Below are 18,388 nucleotides of genomic sequence, written 5' to 3' on the forward strand. Positions count from 1 at the left end.
ATTTTTATAAGATTAGTCAATAATTTGTATTTTTAACTAATAATAGCTTATAAATTAAGTAGAAAAGTTTTTAGTTTATAAATCAATTTTTTATTAATAAGTTGTATAGCTTACAGTTAAAGTAAATTTATTTTTTAAGTTTATTATTACATATAGTTATACATACCATATATCATATGACTGTATTATATATATAATATATTGTTATAATAATTAAATAAATTATCCAAACAGTTGTTTAGATAATTAATCATTAGGCTTATTTTTAATAGTTTATGATTTAAGTAAGGTTATTATTAGCAGTTTATAAGTTAATTGCCTTATAAACTTGTACCCTTATGTTTTATCTCCATTAAATTTAGCCTAAAAGGTAATAATGAAGTTATTTTAATATGAAAACAAAAGTTATTACCCAGAAATACAATATGTAATGAGATTGGTAATTATGAATCCTTTATAATATATCATGAGCTAAATCAGGCACAATAAAGAGACCAAAATAACTCCTTTATAGGTAAAGAAAAGAAAAAAAAGTATTTTAAACTGTTATACGATAACAGAGAACATGTGAGCTAGACATTTTAAAAAATCAGTTGAAAAGGACAGATACTTCGTGGCTATATTTCTATCTATACCTGTAGGGTAGATGGTGTTTAACAAGGAGACAATTGGACAGCTGAAGAAATATTTCTAGTGTTAAGATGAGAGATTTTTACAGTTAAAAAATAAGAGGGTAGGATTTACATCTTTTTTTTTTTTTTTTGGTTTTTCGAGACAAGGTTTCTCTGTGGTTTTGGAGCCTGTCCTGGAACTAGCTCTTGTAGACCAGGCTGGTCTCAAACTCACAGAGATCCGCCTGCCTCTGCCTCCCGAGTGCTGGGATTAAAGGCGTGCGCCACCACTGCCCGGCTAGGATTTACATCTTTTTTTTTTTTAATTAATTAATTAATTTAATTATTAAAGATTTCTGCCTCTTCCCCGCCACCACCTCCCATTCCCTCCCCCTCCCCCAATCAAGTCTTCCTTCCTCCTCAGCCCAAAGAGTAAGCAGGTTTCTCTGCCCTGTGGGAGGTCCAAGGACCACCCACCTCCATCCAGGTCTATTAAGGTGAGCATCCAAACTACCTGGGCTCCCACAAAGCCATTACATGCAATAGGATCAAGAACCCATTGCCATTGTTCTTCAGTTCTCAGTAGTCCTCATTGTCCATTATGTTCAGCGAGACCGGTTTTGTCCCATGCTTTTTCAGTCCCCGGCCAGCTGGCCTTGGTGAGTTCCCGATAGATCATCCCCATTGCCTCAGTGTGTGGGTGCACCCCTCGCCGTCCTGAGTTCCTTGCTCGTGCTCACTCTCCTTCTGCTCCTCCTTTGGATCGTGAGACTTCAGTCCAGTGCTCCAATGTTGGTCTCTGTCTCTGTCTTCTCTAGAGAAGCTAAATAAGAAGGTGAACCCAAAGAAAAACATATAAGCATCCCCCTGAATATTAACCTTCATCAGGCGATGAAAGAAGATAGGATTTACATCTTAAAGCAAGCAGCAGCGTGCTTTTTCTTGGCTGGCTTGAGACATGCAGGCTGCTGAATGTGAGACAGACAGTAAAGAGCAGTTAGAGACAGAGACACAAAGAGCTAATTAATAAGCATTATAGAGGAAGATTTGTTCAGTTTCCTTGAGCGTCTCCAATCCAACTGAAAAAAATCCTGTATAGTTTTTACAAATTGCTGAGAGTGTCTAACCAGAGCTCCTGTATGTGATTTTTTTTTTTTTTTTTTTTTTTTTTTTTGTTAACAAACCAGGAGTGGAACTAGCCTCATCTGTAAAGAGAGAAAGGCAGACTTTTAGTGTAGCAATAGGAAGAAAATTTGTAGGAATGCTTTATGGAATATTGAGAAATCATCATTTTAAAGTCTTTTAAAGTAGCTGAAATAGTTTATTCAGGCAGCCTCACATTGTAAGCCTGTCAGGGAAACTTGGTTTGTTATTTAAATGAGAAGCAACAGTAATAGGTGACAGCTTTAGAGTTTTAGAGCAAATTTGAACCATTTAGCCTTCAGGCGTCATAGTAAAGACAGCCGTTTGGAATAGGCGGGAATCTGAAGAGCTAAGCCTCAAGGCTGGGGGAGAGTGTGGCAAAAACATTATTGGCCCTTGCCTGGTTCTCAGGCGGTCTTGTTAAATGGTTAATTAGAAGTAACAAGCAACACCAATTAGGAGTATAGCATTTCGCCATCTTTCTGTTAGACCCCAGAGTAAAATAGCAGTGGGTTTTTTTTTTGTCTAAGAGTTTGACTCTAAGTTATATCCTCCAAGGTAAAATTTTCTATTCCTGATTTGTCAGTATTGTCTCTTGAATCTTGAATTGTTAATCTGAACAATTGCCTGTTGCATTATAGATGTTGTTTGACTTTTAGTAGAGAGAAAGTTACATGGAGAGAACATATAAAGAGGGGTAGGAAAATTTTTTTAGGTTTATTTATTTATTATGTATACAGTGTTCTGTCTGTATGTGTGCCTGCAGGCAGGAAGAGGGCAACAGATCTCATTACAAATGGTTGTGAGCCACCATGTGGTTGCTGGGAATTGAACTCATGACCTTTGGAAGAACAACCAGTGCTCTTAACCTCTGAGCTATCTCTTTAGCCCCCAAAATTTTTTCTTTACTCCAACACTTACTTATAAAAAAGTTAATAAATTTTTGCCATTTTGTTATTTATATGGATATATTAATCATTTAAAGACTGCGTGACTCTCTTAGGTTCTGGTTACTGATATGTGATTGGATTGGAAATAGCACAAATACACACACAAGGAATGACAATCCTCAATAATACATCAGTGGTTAACACTACTCAGTTGAACAGTTTTTAAAACTTACAAATATGGCTTGAAAACTATATTGACTGGAAAAAGTGGTCAATAAATATTGCTAAGAAAATAATAGAATACAAATGTGGATTTTTTTTAGTGGTATGTACAGTGTGAGTGTGAATCTGTTTGTGAAAAGAGAAAGGCAAAGTGTTTTGCATATGTGTGTATACTTGCGTACTGCCAATATCGAAAAAGATCCTAAGTCAGAGTTCTGAGTTTCCAAACAGATGATGTCAACTCACGTAATGTAAGTAGAAAACATCTATTGAAGATTTTTTGAGTAGCACCTTGTGCTTTGAAGTGGTTGGTAATCATGCTGGAAGGCTGTGTGTCTGTCTTTGAATTGGTTGGTAACCATGCTGAAAGGCTGTGTGTCCGGGGGCCATTGTCAACAAAGTGCTTTCTGCAGAGGTGCCTTAGCAGTCCTGCTTGTGTGCTGCACTGCAGTAACTTTATTGAGGCCACTGAGCCTGCAGGAAGGACTTTAGAATTATTCCGAACACTTGCTATTCATTCATTTCATCAGCTTCCAAATTAGAATCTATAGATCGGCAGAGAGTTTTGTGATATAGCTGCAAGGGAAGCTGGGGTTAGGGGAGGAGGCTTGTGTAACTCAGGAATCTGCCTCGTAATAAGCGGAAGAGAATCAAATATGGAAAGAGAATCAAATCAAGGGGAGGGGAAATGGGTGCTGTATATTGGAGACATCAGGAAATTGTTAGCATTGATGATAGACGCAAGGTTGTATTTCATTTTCTCCTTTTTGCTCTTTGCATGCAGAGCAGAAGTACACAGATCTTAATGCAGCTAGAGGTGGGGTGAGAAAGGAGAGCAGCAGTTTTCCCTAGTGCTCCTACCACACTGCTTTCACAGAAGAACCTCAGAGCGTCTAAGCTGGGCAGATTTGTCAAATCCCTACTTAATTTCATTTGAAAATTCACCTGACAATTTCTCATGCTTGATTACATAGAAAAATGATAGAATTGTTTCCCCTGGGACACCAGTGGATTAGTCTTCTCTCTTTGGCCTAGTGAAACTGATTTGGTTAATCTCTGTGAGGTCTGTAGGGTGTTGGTCGCTTATGGGTAACATTGTTCATCGATGCATAGTACAAAAATGAAACACAAGTTTAATCCTACTTTGTTGTCCCCCCCTCTTGTTTCAAAGACTCGTAAAGTTTCTGCTTGAAAGAAAAACTGATCTGAGAGTTTACGGCTCTCTAATAGGGTTTTGGCAGATTTGGTAATCATTTTTAAGATTCTTTTAAAGTTAACTTTTACAGTATTCCATGTGTGCATGACACAATGTGTGAGTGGAGGTCCAGGTGCTTTTCTTCGCCCATCTTTATGTGGGTCATGGGGATTGAACTCAGGTCACCCGGCTTGCTCAGCAAGACCTGTCATGTGCTGAGCTGTTCCACTGGACCACACTATGAGCATTTTAAAAATATCAGTTTTAGCCGGGCGGTGGTGGCGCACGCCTTTAATCCCAGCACTCGGGAGGCAGAGGCAGGCGGATCTCTGTGAGTTCGAGGCCAGCCTGATCTACAAAGGGAGTTCCAGGACAGGCTCCAAAGCTACAGAGAAACCCTGTCTCGAAAAACAAAACAAAACAAATATATCAGTTTTAAATTTAAATGCAACAAGTACAAAATGCAGAGAATCCCATCCACTATAGTCCATCCATTTTCCTTTGCCATCATCTTACCATTGTATGCTAAATTCTTAGCCAATACTGATGAGTTAAGTTGGTCTAAAACATGCATTATTAAGATTTATTCAGTTTCAGCTGGGAGGTGGTGGCTCAACACCTTCAGTCCCAGCACTCAGGAGGCAGAGGCAGGTGGATCTCTTTGAGTTTGACCCAGCTTGGTCTATAGAGTGAGTTCCAGGATGGCCAGGGCTATTGAACAGAGAGACCCTGTCTTGACAAAAAATAAATGAATGAATAAATAAATAAATCAGATTTTTGTCATAAGATATATTCATTTTCTAACTGTAGTCTTTCATGTTTCAGGGTAGGTGCTATATCTGTGTAGTGATATCACGGAACTATATAATAAATTTGTATTTTATATGAAGCTTTCAGCAATGAGAACTTGTCATGGTGAGATTCTTACAGTCTTTAAGGCACAAATGTCATTTGAGGAACCTTAACTAACTTTTGTTTTTCTCTCTTATGTATTTAGTGGAACAGGTCCCGGTCGAACCCTACAAGATCCCCCTGTCTCAGGCTGAAGTCATCCAGGAGGGCAGCGATGTGACTCTGGTTGCCTGGGGCACTCAGGTCAGTAACCCTGACCACCCACGGAGCCCACATTGTGCTGGGGTGCTTTGGTTTGTGATTCTGGTGTGTTCTCTCTGTCTCTCTGATGAAGTTAGTCTCTTCGTGAGGATGATGTTCATCCTCACCTCCAACATTAGTAAGGTGTAACTGACAGATAAGAATGCTTCAAGGTGGACAGCATGGTGATTTCACATAGGCCTGTGCTGCCAAGTGATGACTTAATTAATTAACAGTTCATTACTGCAGTGAATGTGTATGTGTGTGTACGTGAGAGAGAGAGAGAGAGAGAGAGAGAGAGAGAGTGTGTGTGTGTGTATAGGCTGAGATGAGACATATGCTCTACTCTGAGCAAATTTAAAGTAAATGAGCCAACTTTTTTTTAATTTTTTTTTTTTTTTATTTTGGTTTTTAAAAATAGGGTTTCTCTGTAGCTTTGGAGCCTGACCTGGAACTAGCTCTTGTAGATCAGGCTGGCCTCGAACTCAGAGATTCGCCTGCCTCTGCTTCCTGAATGCTGGGATTAAAGGTATACGTATGCCACCACCATCTGGCTCCAATTTTTTTTTTTAAAGCAAGGTTTAACTTATTTTTATTTTTGATTAATTTTCTATGTTGACAGTTTCATACAAGTATATAATGCTTTGTGACTGCTTACGTTCCCTGTGACTGCTCACGTTCCCTAACCCTCTCTCATCTCTCTCATCCTATTGCTATCCCTACCCTTTATACTGCTCGGTCTCATTCTTTGGTTTATGACTTTTGGCTTTGCTCTGTCACCCACACGTTTAGTTTCATCACAGGGACATCCGTGTGAGCAGTGGATTGGAACTATCCGTTGGATCCTAGTGGGTTGACTGGTCTGAAAGCAGAGATTCCTCCTCCCCATAAATCTGTCAGTAGATACAGCTCCACAGAGAGATCCCCTAACTCTTCCTGCATTCGTGACTGGCCCTTGATGGACCAAGTGCAGCCATCCACAGCTGTTCAAGTTCATGGTTTTAATAAGGGTGTCTTGCCTAGAAGGTGGCGTTTTTACACCCTCCTCTCCATCTTCCAGCTCCTTCTGCCCTCTTCCACATTAGCCCTGAGTGTTAGAGATGGAATGTCTTACTAAAGGCTGAACACTCACCTATCACTTATCTTCTGTACCTTGAGTGGCCATGACTGTCTTTAAACAGAGTCTTAACGTTGCTCAGGTCAGGCCTTGAACTTGCTCTGCAATTGATGTCCACGGTATGGAACTTCTGATCCTCTTGCCTATCCCTCCCACGTGCTGGGATTACAGGCTCTCACCATCGTTGTGCTCAGTCCATAAAGAGCACACAGTTCGTCTCTACGCTGCACACTCGTTCCTGGGAATTTACTCACCGTGTCACTGGAAGGTGTGGTAATGCCTTCTGGGTAGAAGGGAGGTGCCTGTTCAGTCCTGTGGAGATACGAAATGGGTGTACACAGCTGTGTCCATTATGAACACCTTTGCAGCTCCTATTGCATATCCATATTACATGTTGCCTCGATAGCTTTCTTACCTTGTCTTTTGCTCCCTCTCACGAGTGATTTGCTGGCCTGTGGACCCCCCTCTCGAATGACCCAATGACAGAATTATGTATCTTTCTCTTTGCTAGTGATAGTTTCATTTGACTTCTTCTAGCTGTTGCAGCAGCGCTTGGTCTCATAATTTTCTACTTCCAAACCAACTTTCCCTTTTTTTTTTTTGACTGGTTGTCAGCTACCACATAGGATACTGAGGATTGAGCCCAGGTGTTCTGCAAGAACAGCAAGTGCTCTCAACCACCGAGCCTTCTCTCTAGTGTTCTAGTTCCTAAATCTGCCCCATACTTCTTATTTGGTGTGGATACTGGTTACTTTGTCTATGAAACCTTTTTGTCTTTAGCTTTTGGGATATATTGACTTTTTTTTTCCCTTTTCAGTTTCTTTAGCTGTTTATTTTTAGAACTTTTGTTTTGCCACTTTCTTCTTTAAATGTTGGTGGTCTTGTGGGTTTTCTCTCTGTTATGCTCCCTAGCCAACCTGCCTTTGCCTCAGTTTTTACTAGCACTTTTTTTCCAACTGATTTCTAGATATTTTCCCTTGATTGTCTTTGTGACATGGGGATCAACATACCTAAGACATTTTTGAATTCTGCCATAAGGTCGTTTCTCCAGCTTCAGAGAGTATCATTATGAATGATGCTGACATCCACCTAGACTTTCAGGGCTGAATTCTCTTAGTTATTTTCTGTGTATTTCCCCTCATTTTCAGGTTCACGTCATCCGGGAGGTGGCTTCCATGGCACGAGAAAAGCTTGGAGTGTCTTGTGAAATCATTGATCTGCGGACGATCACACCTTGGGATATGGATACAGTTTGCAAGGTATAAATATGTAACCGATGCCCTGTTATTTCCTTAAGGCCTTATGTCAAGTTTTTTGAATATTTACAAAGAACCATTTTTGGAATCGTGAGTTGCATGAGCGTTTTCTACTAGTTTCAAACTTTCGCACCTGGGACGTGAGTGGAAATAGGTGCTGCGTAATGAGTTTGATGTTCAATCAACCAGATACCGGTAGTCTATCTTTAGCCTTCCATGGTTTTCTATGTTTGAAATAGCTCAATATTGTTCTTGTAGGCAACTCAGATTGGATCTTCAAGAAACAGAATGGTGCAGAGAGGGGGTCAAGACTCACCTGTGCAGTTACCGTCTCTGGCTAGGTTCAGCAAGCTGGGTTTGATCCAGGAAGGTAGATAGTTTGGCTCCATTTTCAAAGTCTTTTCTCTATAATAAAGCACATTATTATTTAGGAAATAGTTATATAGCTCTAGTAATATCCCTTTGATCCTGTGGACCACAGATTGAATATTATATTGTATAACTCTGGCTACTCTGAATTAGAGTTTCTGTCCTGATATTTAGATTAGATTGCTGATGCCCTTATTACTAAGTAAGTTCACACAGTTGTCTTTGAAGAACAGAGCTGAGTTTTCGGATACTTTATAACTGGTATCCTACACACTGACTTCTGCGTGGCTCACAGGTGCCCAAGGGAATTCGGATCCTCTGTTTTGTGATGGTCTCATCTAGTGAAGGCCAATTAACAATTGCTGATAATTCTCTTTTTTCTGTATTTGCTGCCATAGCAAATAAATCCTAAGACTTAAAATATTTTATATTTACTATTTTTGAGATTTAAGAATGTGATTATTAGTTCTTTGAGAATTTCATGTAATGTGTTTAGATCCTGCTCACTCCCACACCTCTTCCCACACTCTTCCCCTCTCTGTATCCACCCAACATTGTGTCCTTTTTCAATTGCCTGTTTTATTTTTTTTGAGATTCTCTTTCTTCCCTTCAAATCCTCCCACATAGCACTACTTGCTCTTTTTCAAATTCATAGCCTCTTTTTTCATAAATTATTGTTGCATACAAATATGTATATGTATATACATATATAGTCCTAAATATATAAATACAACTTCCTCAGTCTGTATAATGTTCCTTGTATATATGTTTCAGTTAGATTACTCTTCTGTGGGCAAGACCATTTCTCCTGCTCATCATATTCCTTAGTTGCCTATTTCCTTGTCTTGGGTTGAAGCCTCTTGGGTTTTCTTCCATTCTCATTTGCATGTCAATTGTCCTTCTTCAGCTCACATTTGGTCTGCCATGTTGAGGAGATTTTATAGGGGTAGCTGCTGACATTACTGGGAGACACAATCTTATAGCAAACTCTCTGATCTTCTGGCTCTTACAATCTTTCTGCTACCTCTCCCACCCTCTGAATGGTTTATCACTGCTTCTGTCAGGACTCAGCTCCACAACTTTGCATTTTGATTGGCTGTAGTTACGAGTTGGGGTCAAGGTGTGCTTCAAAGAGATCACACCAAGCAATGTGATCATGCGAGAGGTTTATTGGAGTAGAGGAGAGTGAAAGACCATCTTGGAGTGGGGACATGAAAGAGAGAGAGAGACAGAGACAGAGACAGAGACAGAGACAGACAGAGACAGAGACTAGAAGGCAGAGAAGGAGCAAGAGAATGATCTAGGTTGGCAGAGACCTTTGTAAGAGTTGGTGACAAGTGATGACGTAGCTGCTGAGTGGTTGATTCCCTGAGGGCAGCCTGGGGAGCATCTGCTTTCTAATAGTCTCCATCTATTGCAAAGAGAAATTTCCTATATGAGGGGTAAGAGCTACATTTTTCTATATGTTTAAGGACAAATATTTAGGAAGTAGTTAGGGATTATGCTGATTTTGTAAAGTGGTGGTTGTAAGTTCTCCTCCAAGAGGCATGACTTCACTAGCCCTGGGTAATCGGCTAGGTTCCTAGTACCAGGCATAGTTTCCTTCTGGTTGAGTTGGTCTTTAGTCCAATTAGAAGAGCCGTTGGTTACTGCCAAGGCGTGTGAGCCTGTACTGCACCCTCAGGGCTATCACTCTACTTTGGTTGTTGTTGTGGTTCATAGGCATCATAGCTGGGTTGACGGTTGCTTTCTCCTTTGGAAGAGTCCATGGTGCCTCCTGGTGCCATGAAAGCTAATCTTCAGGGAGGAGACATTTGGGTCAGTTTCAGCTCAGGGGCCTCTGGACATTGTTTTTGATGTGCATGGTGTCTTCAGCAATAGGGACTTAGCTTCCCTCTCTGTGGGGCAAGCAAGAGTGGTAGTAATGTATTGAGAGTCTCTTGGACAACCCTGACCAATGACTCAAACAAGGGGTTCTTAGGACTGGTGTTGGGCTTTTTATGTTAAATGATTTTTGGCCCTTGGAGAGAATATTGTCAGCACAAATGAGAAAATTTTATTTAAACTCTATGTAATTTAAACACAGATTTATATGTATTACAGGTTTTCATTTTTTTTTTAGGTTGTTAACTGCTTATGGCTTTTTTTCTGGAGAGCTCATAGTAATGTCACATGGGTCTAGGGTTTTCTTTATATATGGTTATTGGAAATGAACTCAGTTCCTCACACAGATAATAACAATGAAGATTTTCTAATTCTTTATTTAGTAATTTTAAACAATTTTGTATCTTTATAGGAATTTGATCCAGAATTTATTTATAAAACTGTTAGGAATATTTAATCTGTTTGTTTTATAGTTGCTTCTATGTGAGTGTATATCTGTCATCCACTGTCTGTTTTTTGCTGATCCTAGCTGTTTTTTGTATGTATTTTCATCTGTTCTTTTGGATTGACCAGCTATTTGTAATTTACAGTTTCTACTGGTTTGGCAATCTGCAATCTTTCACTATTATTTCATTCATTACACTAGCGATTATAACATGCATCCCTGATTATCGTGACAAATATGTTATACTTCACTCACAATCTCAAAACTGGGCAGACAAGTTTTTAACATAAATTAAGACTTTTCCTTAATCCTGAGTTTATTTGATACACTCCAGTCCTGTGATTCCCTCGGCAACCTCCAAAACTCAGCTGTGCATGCAGAGGATATACACTCCTATGTACACATATATCCACATATACTCAGACACACACACCAACCTACTATATACATTCTTTCAAACATACATACACTCAAACATATTAACTCACATGCACATACATATGCTCAGATAAATAAACACACATTCAGTTGTTGAAGGGAGGCCGCTTGTCCCTGGCTGCTCAGCCCCGAAATAATCACACAGAAACTATATTATTTAAATCACTGCTTGGCCCATTAGCTCTAGCTTCTTATTGGCTAACTCTTACATATTAATTTAACCCATTTATATTAATCTGTGTATTGCCATGTGGCTGTGGCTTACTGACTAAAGTTCCAGCATCTGTCCAGTGGGGCTACATGGCTTCTCCTAACTCTACCTTCTTCTTCCCAGCATTCAGTTTAGTTTTCCCTGCTTACCTAAGTTTTGCCCTATCAATAAGCCAAGGTAGTTTCTTTATTCACTAATGATATTCACAGAAAGAAGGAAATCAACATTATTTAGTCACACACATACATGTGTATAGTAATAGTCACACAGATAGTCACACTCTCTTAAGGTTTCTAATGCTGTGAAGAGACACCATGACCATGTAACTCTTATAAAGAAAACATTTAATGGGGGCGGCTTACATTTTCAGAGATTTAGTCTATTATCATCATAGTGGGACATGGTGGCATGCAGGAAGACATGGTGCTGGAGAAGGAGCCAAGAGTCCTCCATCTTGATCCATAGACAATAGTAAATGGCCTGAGTATTAAACTAAGGAAAGTTTGAGTAAAGGAGACTTCAAAGCCCGCCCCCACAGTGGCACACTTCCTCCAACAAGACCATACCTACTACAATAAAGCCACACCTCCTAATAATGCCCTATGAACTTATGGGAACCAATTACATTCAAACTACCACACATATACACACAAATATAGTCATATACATATACATACTCACAAACATACACTTATACTCTCAGACATAAACATATACACATACTCATATAAACACATACACTCAGATATACTTGCAGACACATATAAACACATTCACTTATGCAAACACAACACACAGATACTCACTCACATACATAGACAGAATTATACGTATATACTCAGACATATACCTATACATACATTTACACAGACATTTTCTTATATTCACTCATTCACATGCATACACACACAATACTCTTTTTCTTTTAAATATTTATTTATTTATTATGTATACAATATTCTGTCTGTGTGTATGTCTGTAGGCCAGAAGAGGTCACCAGACCTCATTCCAGATGGTTGTGAGCCACCATGTGGTTGCCGGGAATTGAACTCAGGACCTTTGGAAGAGCAGGCAATGCTCTTAACCGCTGAGCCATCTCTCCAGCCCCCCCCACAATACTCTTGTACACAGACATATACTTATTCTCTCTCTCTCTCTCTCTCTCTCTCTCACACACACACACACACACACACACACACTTATAAACAATAGGCCAGGACTTAAAAAAAAAAACACCAACTCTTCCGAAGTCACTTTCCTATGCTAGGTGCAGAGCCATGTGTTGCATATATCACTTTTACATTTAATGACATTTTCTGATGGAGCACTCCAAAAGATGCATGCTTATGCTAATATATAATGAATAAAGCTGGGGAATCCAATTTTGTCCTCTGACAAAACACAACTACTAAAAAATATGACTACATTTTGGTAGCTGTAGAATTCACAAAGATGAGGAAAAGCTTAACTTGAATTAAGCAAAAAAAAAAAAAAAGCAAAACAACAATAACAAAAACAGCCCATAGTTTTAGTATGCTTCATTACAGGGTCTTCCTCTTTATAATTCTCTCCAGGGGCTGGAGGGATTCCTCCGGGGTAAGAACTCTTGCTGTTCTTGCAGAAGACCTGAGTTTGATTTCCAGCATCCACATGGTAGCTCAAAAACTGCCTGTCATTTCTATTCCGGAGCCTCGGACCCCATCTTCTGGCCTCCGTGGGTATTAGGCACACACCTGGCACACATATATACATACAGAACCCTCACAAAATAAAAATAAATAAATTATCTCTATTTCCTAGGAGAAAAGGCTAAGTATTAAAAGTTTTTCCCTTTTGATATCATGAAAGGAAAATGAGAATTCTACCAAGATAAGCAATGAAGACAGTCATAAACAGACCCAAAGCCATCAAGGACTGCCAAGCTGGCTTCCACTGTCAAATTGGAGGGCCGTCAACCAGAAGAATCAGCACGATGAAAGTAGCCCAACACAAAACCAAGATAATGACACTAACAAGCCATAGGCCTCCTTCCCCGGAAACCTCTGATCTTCTCTTTCATCTTCTTTAAGAACAGTGGCTCTGCCATCTAGGATCACATACAGATGCACCTAGTACACCCACTAAAGGGAGGCACAAACCAAGTTGACAGAAGTATCAATAATGTCCCTTTCTTCCTCTGGCTGCCTCTCTTTGCTCTCATGATACGAATTTGGTATGTTACGTTTGTGTTTTGCTCTAAAGGTCTTTAAATCCGTTTTGAATATAGAAGCTGTAAATACAGTTAAATAAAATTCTGAAGATAATTTTCCTGATTACATCTCAGGGCACAGACTCCCTCATCCCACCAGGACCAAACCTGGTATCTCCTTGCAAAAGTACCAGCTACACTAACAATACAAGTCAAAGCGGGAAAGATAATGTGGCAAGCAAGTGGTTAACTGTGGTTTAGCTAGGGTTTGACCCTTTGCTCAAAGAGAGAAATACCAGTGTCTAACTTGATTTGACAAAGCTTCAATTATTTTCAGGCAACCATAAATAATTTTATGTTAGCTACAATTACAAGGGTATAAGATATTGTTAAAAGTACTTGTATCCAAGTCAAGTGTTTGACTGATGTCAGGTAGGTTCACAAAAACCCTTGCTAGTCTCAAATCTATTTAATCACGGCACAACTTTCTTCCAAGATCTCCTTGCTCTGGTTATTTTCATGTAAATTTCCCAAGAAACAGCAGCACTGTTGCTACTATTATTATTCTGCTAACTGGACGTAGTTAATCTGACTTGTACTGACTTATTGTTACACCTATAGATTAACCCACCTCCCAGTCCTCATCAGAGAAGTTTCTCTTTACAGCAGAAAGAGATTTCTAGAGAACCATCATTGGCAAGGTTCAGAGAATTACACTACATAATTCTCAGCACTAAGTGGAAGATCTATATGCAAGCCACCCCCATCCAAGGCTCAGGGATCATTGTAGAAAAGGGAGCAGAAAGAGCCAGAGGGTATGGAGGACTACAAGGATGGAGTGTCTGGACACAGCAGATGGACATATGCGATTACAACAGTTGTGCCAGCGTGCACAGGCCCTGTGCAGGTCAAAGCCAGTACAAATCCGACATGGAAAGGGGGAAGTGAACATGAACCCTACCCTGGCAGTTGTTAGCTGCTGGGAGGGAAAGTGAGGGAGAGTTCATTTGCCCCATGAGTGTCCGGGAATTAGCTCCCACTCGGCAGGACACGCTCCAGTGGAAGCCACACACCCAAAAATATTTGGGCAGCACAAACTGGTCTTGATGGGTTTTAAAAAATAAGTTTCTGTGCTTGGTTTTTACTGTTTTGCTTTCTAAATTTAATTTTTATGTTGTTTCCACGACATTTTTGCCTAACTAAGCTTGAAAACCCAATGATCATGCTTCGTAGTGGAGACATGCACGTTGGTTAGAGGAGACTGGTCTATGGTTTTTTTCTCATAGGACAGAAGCCCATGTTTTACTGCTCAGACCTTTTTGATCGTGCTGTGCTTTGTCTGCCTTTTCTCCTCTCATTTCCTAGTCCACACTGCGGCTGTGTCCCTGTCATCTCCTAGTCCACACTGCGGCTGTGTCCCTGTCATCTCCTAGTCCACACTGCAGCTGTGTCCCTCTCATTTCCTAGTCCACACTGCAGCTGTGCCACTGTCATCTCCTAATCCACACTGCGGCTGTGCCACTGGCATCTCCTAGTCCACACTGCAGCTGTGTCACCGTCATTTCCTAGTCCACACTGCAGAATAAAACAGATTTTATTTATTTATTCTTGATTTTCTATTCTGTTAAGCTGTATGTGACTGATTCTTGTTGTCCTCATGTGGACATGGTCATTGCGTGGCAGCATATTAGGGCCACTTGTACTAGGGGTGTTTTGGAGGTATGTTAGCATATGAGCCAGGCAAAGCCTCATAATTTGAGAGAATGAATGTGAAGTGACTCAGTTGTGGCATGGAGGGTGCTCATAGTTGTCCCTGATTTTACATACTTACTTCCCTCCTTTCTACAGCCATTTCCTTCCTTTACGTAAAATACTTTACTGTATTTATACTAGGACAATGCATAGTGTCAGACAGGTAATATAGCTGGCAGGGTAGGTTTTGGAGGGAACAGAGTGGTCTCGGTAAGGAAAAGGGAGGCTACAGGACTGACTGTGAGTGGTTCTGCACACATTGAAAAGGACCAAGATTGCACAGTCTTCCCATTTGTACCTGGGCCGATCAGTGCACCTTAGTAGAGGAAAGCATCCCCAGGGAAGACTCATCAGCCAGGTTAGAAACTTAACCCTAACTTTGCAGCCTTTAAAAACAACATTTTCATTGGGTTACTTTAGATCACCAGAGATGCCATTTTAAAATTGAAGGTTTCTGCCTTGAGCAGCATCGTAGTTGGTACTGGTATTTCTTTCTGCATGGGTGTACACTGTATTCATGGCAACCTGAGGGCTTTGCTCCCAAGAGTCCCTGCTGGAAAAACACTACTCGCTGGTGTAATGCTGATGGAGGAAGGTCTTTGGTTAACTAATAAAGGAACTGCCTTGGCCCATTTGATTGGCCAACCCTTAGGTGGGTGGAGTAGACAGAAGAGAATGCTGGGAGAAAGAAGCCGAGTCAGGAGTCGCCATGATTCTCCCACTCCAGACAGACGCAGGTTAAGATTCTCCCTGGTAAGCCAGCTCGTGGGACTACACAGAATATTAGAAATGGGTTAGATCAATATGTAAGAGCTAGCTAATAAGAGGCCGGAACTAATGGGCCAGGCAGTGTTTAAAAGAATACAGTTTCCGTGTAATTATTTCGGGGCATAAGCTAGCCATGCGGGCGGGCGGCCGGGTGCCGGGGACGCAGCCCTGCCGCTCATATTACAACAGAGTGGCGCCCAGCGTGGTAATAAACGCCACGTAAAACCTGAGAGGGCTTAAAAAGGACACAGAGAGAATTTAAGACAGCTTTTTGCTGTTTGTGGGTTGCGTGCGGCAAAGAAATTGTCCTGACTCAGCAACAGGAAAAAACTGGCTGTTTTAAAATGCCGGCTTTCTGGGCTGTGCAGCCATCACGATCTCTGTCTGGCTCCTGCGGGAGACAGAGTCTTTAAATGGAGCATTTGGAGTAAACTGCTATGACTTGTTTGATGGCAATGTGGACTGCTGTGTGCCTGGAACTGTGAGTGGCTCAGGGGCACCAAATGGTTCTGATGCAGGAGCTGCTCAGCTCTGCCATGTGGAACTCTGCTGGTCTCAGGCAGAAACTACTGTAATTACCATAATAACAGCGCAGTTAAGGTTTAGACTGGCAGTAAACAGGCAGTACCGTATTACCTCTACATGGTGCAACTTAAGTTTTTAAGAAATGCTTAACATTTTAAGAAATGCTCCTGGATAGTAAAAAAAAAAAAAAAAATTACGGATTCACAATAGGACAGATTCAGACCTATAAATGGATCACAGTGTTGAATGAATGTACGTAGGCTTGAGAGAGAGAAAAATATATATATAAAGAATAAAGTTAATGTCTTAAAAAAAAGGGTAAAGTCTTTAAAGAGACAGAGTACAGATAGTTATAGATTAAAAGAAAAATAAAAATAAGCCACGTAAAAATGGAAAATTCACAGAGAGTCTGGATTCTTTGTATTATTGTGTTTTCTTTAAAATTTTTGACTGTAAAGGAGCTAAGTGCAGAGAGACATTTCATTATATGGGCTGCCAAGCTAAACCAGAATGGATATAAGGGTATTATGATTTCAGAATATGGGTCTAAGGATATGATGCTTTGGAGAGGGTCTTCTTTTGTTTTCACAGAGGATGAGACTCTGTGGATTGCGTCTATCCCAATGTGGTATGATAGACCACGCCCTCCGGAAAGGTTGCTGTGAACACCTTCAGAAAATTACTTCACTCAACTGCCAACCGAGATGACCCTGACACACAGGTTACACCATGAAAGATCTGAATAACAGCGCCCCCATTCAGCAGGAAGCAGTTTGGAGAGAAAAAACTGCGCCCATGTTCCCAAAATTGTTTATAAATGTTCTTTTACATTTAAAGGGGGATATGATATAGATATAAATAATTTACATTGGTGTGGATTTGAAGGTCAGTTTTGTTATATGTATATGCATATTTCTAATCTTGATTAAGGTATTGTGGTTGTATAGTTCATTTAAAAATGTAATGTATATAGGTTGTTGATGGATAATCATTGATAATTGTCAAGCTTTTAGTCATGTTAGTTAGATTTTCTAGATATGCATAGATATATTTCAGCTAGATAGGCATTCTTCATATCTTTCAAAGACTGCAGAATATGGCATTTAATGTTTTAATAACTTAGGGCTTTCCATGACAATGAGACACATCTGCTCCTGGTAGTACCAATCTACTTCGAGAGGAAGATGGGCATCGAAGAGGCTCCTTATGGAGTTTGATAGCCATTTGGGCAAGAAACTGCTCTTGCATGGACTGATGCATAAACTGGACACAAAGAACCCGCAGAGAGAGGACTGCTGAACTTGCCTAAAGGTGAGATGGTCTTTCGGGGTTCCTGACTCATAAAAGAGTCTGCTGGACATTCTGCAGGACACAGCAAAAAGTGACTGAACTGTCTTTGAAATTTCCTGCTTCATGAAAATGTCTGCTGGATACTATGGGCCTAAAGGCTGAAGATGGATGCCCCAACAGTACAAAAGAACTTTGGGTGACTGTCCAGGCAGCAAGATGTCTCTGTCATTTCTAGAGTTTTCTTATTTCTTGTTTACTTAGGTAATATTATATCCTTCTGGAGTCTTTGATAGAGTTGAAGAATAAATAGATAGTTATAGTTTTCCTTAGTTATGATAAAGATAAAATAGATGTAAATATTGTAATTTTTACTTGATAACTGTTTTGTTATATGTAATTTTGCTGTTAAAGCCTTCTTTTTTTTTTTGTTTAAACAGAAAAAGGGGAAATGATGGAGGAAGGTCTTTGGTTAACTAATAAAGGAACTGCCTTGGCCCATTTGATTGGCCAACCCTTAGGTGGGTGGAGTAGACAGAAGAGAATGCTGGGAGAAAGAAGCCGAGTCAGGAGTCGCCATGATTCTCCCACTCCAGACAGACGCAGGTTAAGATTCTCCCTGGTAAGCCAGCTCGTGGGACTACACAGAATATTAGAAATGGGTTAGATCAATATGTAAGAGCTAGCTAATAAGAGGCCGGAACTAATGGGCCAGGCAGTGTTTAAAAGAATACAGTTTCCGTGTAATTATTTCGGGGCATAAGCTAGCCATGCGGGCGGGCGGCCGGGTGCCGGGGACGCAGCCCTGCCGCTCTTATTACAACATAATGCACTTAAAAAAATCAGTCTTTTGGACTTAATTGAGTAAATTAGTGCCTGAATGTTACATATTTTGCTTGAGGCTATGTTTATGCAGCAGAGAAGGAGGAGGGTGGTGAGAGAGAGTGGGGAGAGAGATACTAAGGATAGAGGGAGAAAGGAAGAGAAGATGATAT

General features: G+C 40.3%; 1 protein-coding gene across 2 annotated transcripts in view; it reads left to right on the forward strand.

The window, feature by feature from the left end:
* Nucleotides 1-18,388, forward strand: part of Bckdhb (branched chain keto acid dehydrogenase E1 subunit beta) — a 173,852-nt gene that overhangs the window by 54,207 nt on the left and 101,257 nt on the right. For both annotated transcript variants that reach the window (XM_057767311.1, XM_057767312.1), the window contains exons 7-8: nt 5,059-5,156; nt 7,419-7,529. In XM_057767311.1, coding sequence (XP_057623294.1) covers nt 5,059-5,156; nt 7,419-7,529 — 209 coding nt within the window. The remainder of the gene's footprint in view (nt 1-5,058; nt 5,157-7,418; nt 7,530-18,388) is intronic.

The sequence above is a fragment of the Chionomys nivalis genome, chromosome 4 (genome assembly GCF_950005125.1).
Source record: "Chionomys nivalis chromosome 4, mChiNiv1.1, whole genome shotgun sequence".
Classification (NCBI taxonomy): Eukaryota; Metazoa; Chordata; class Mammalia; order Rodentia; family Cricetidae; genus Chionomys; species Chionomys nivalis.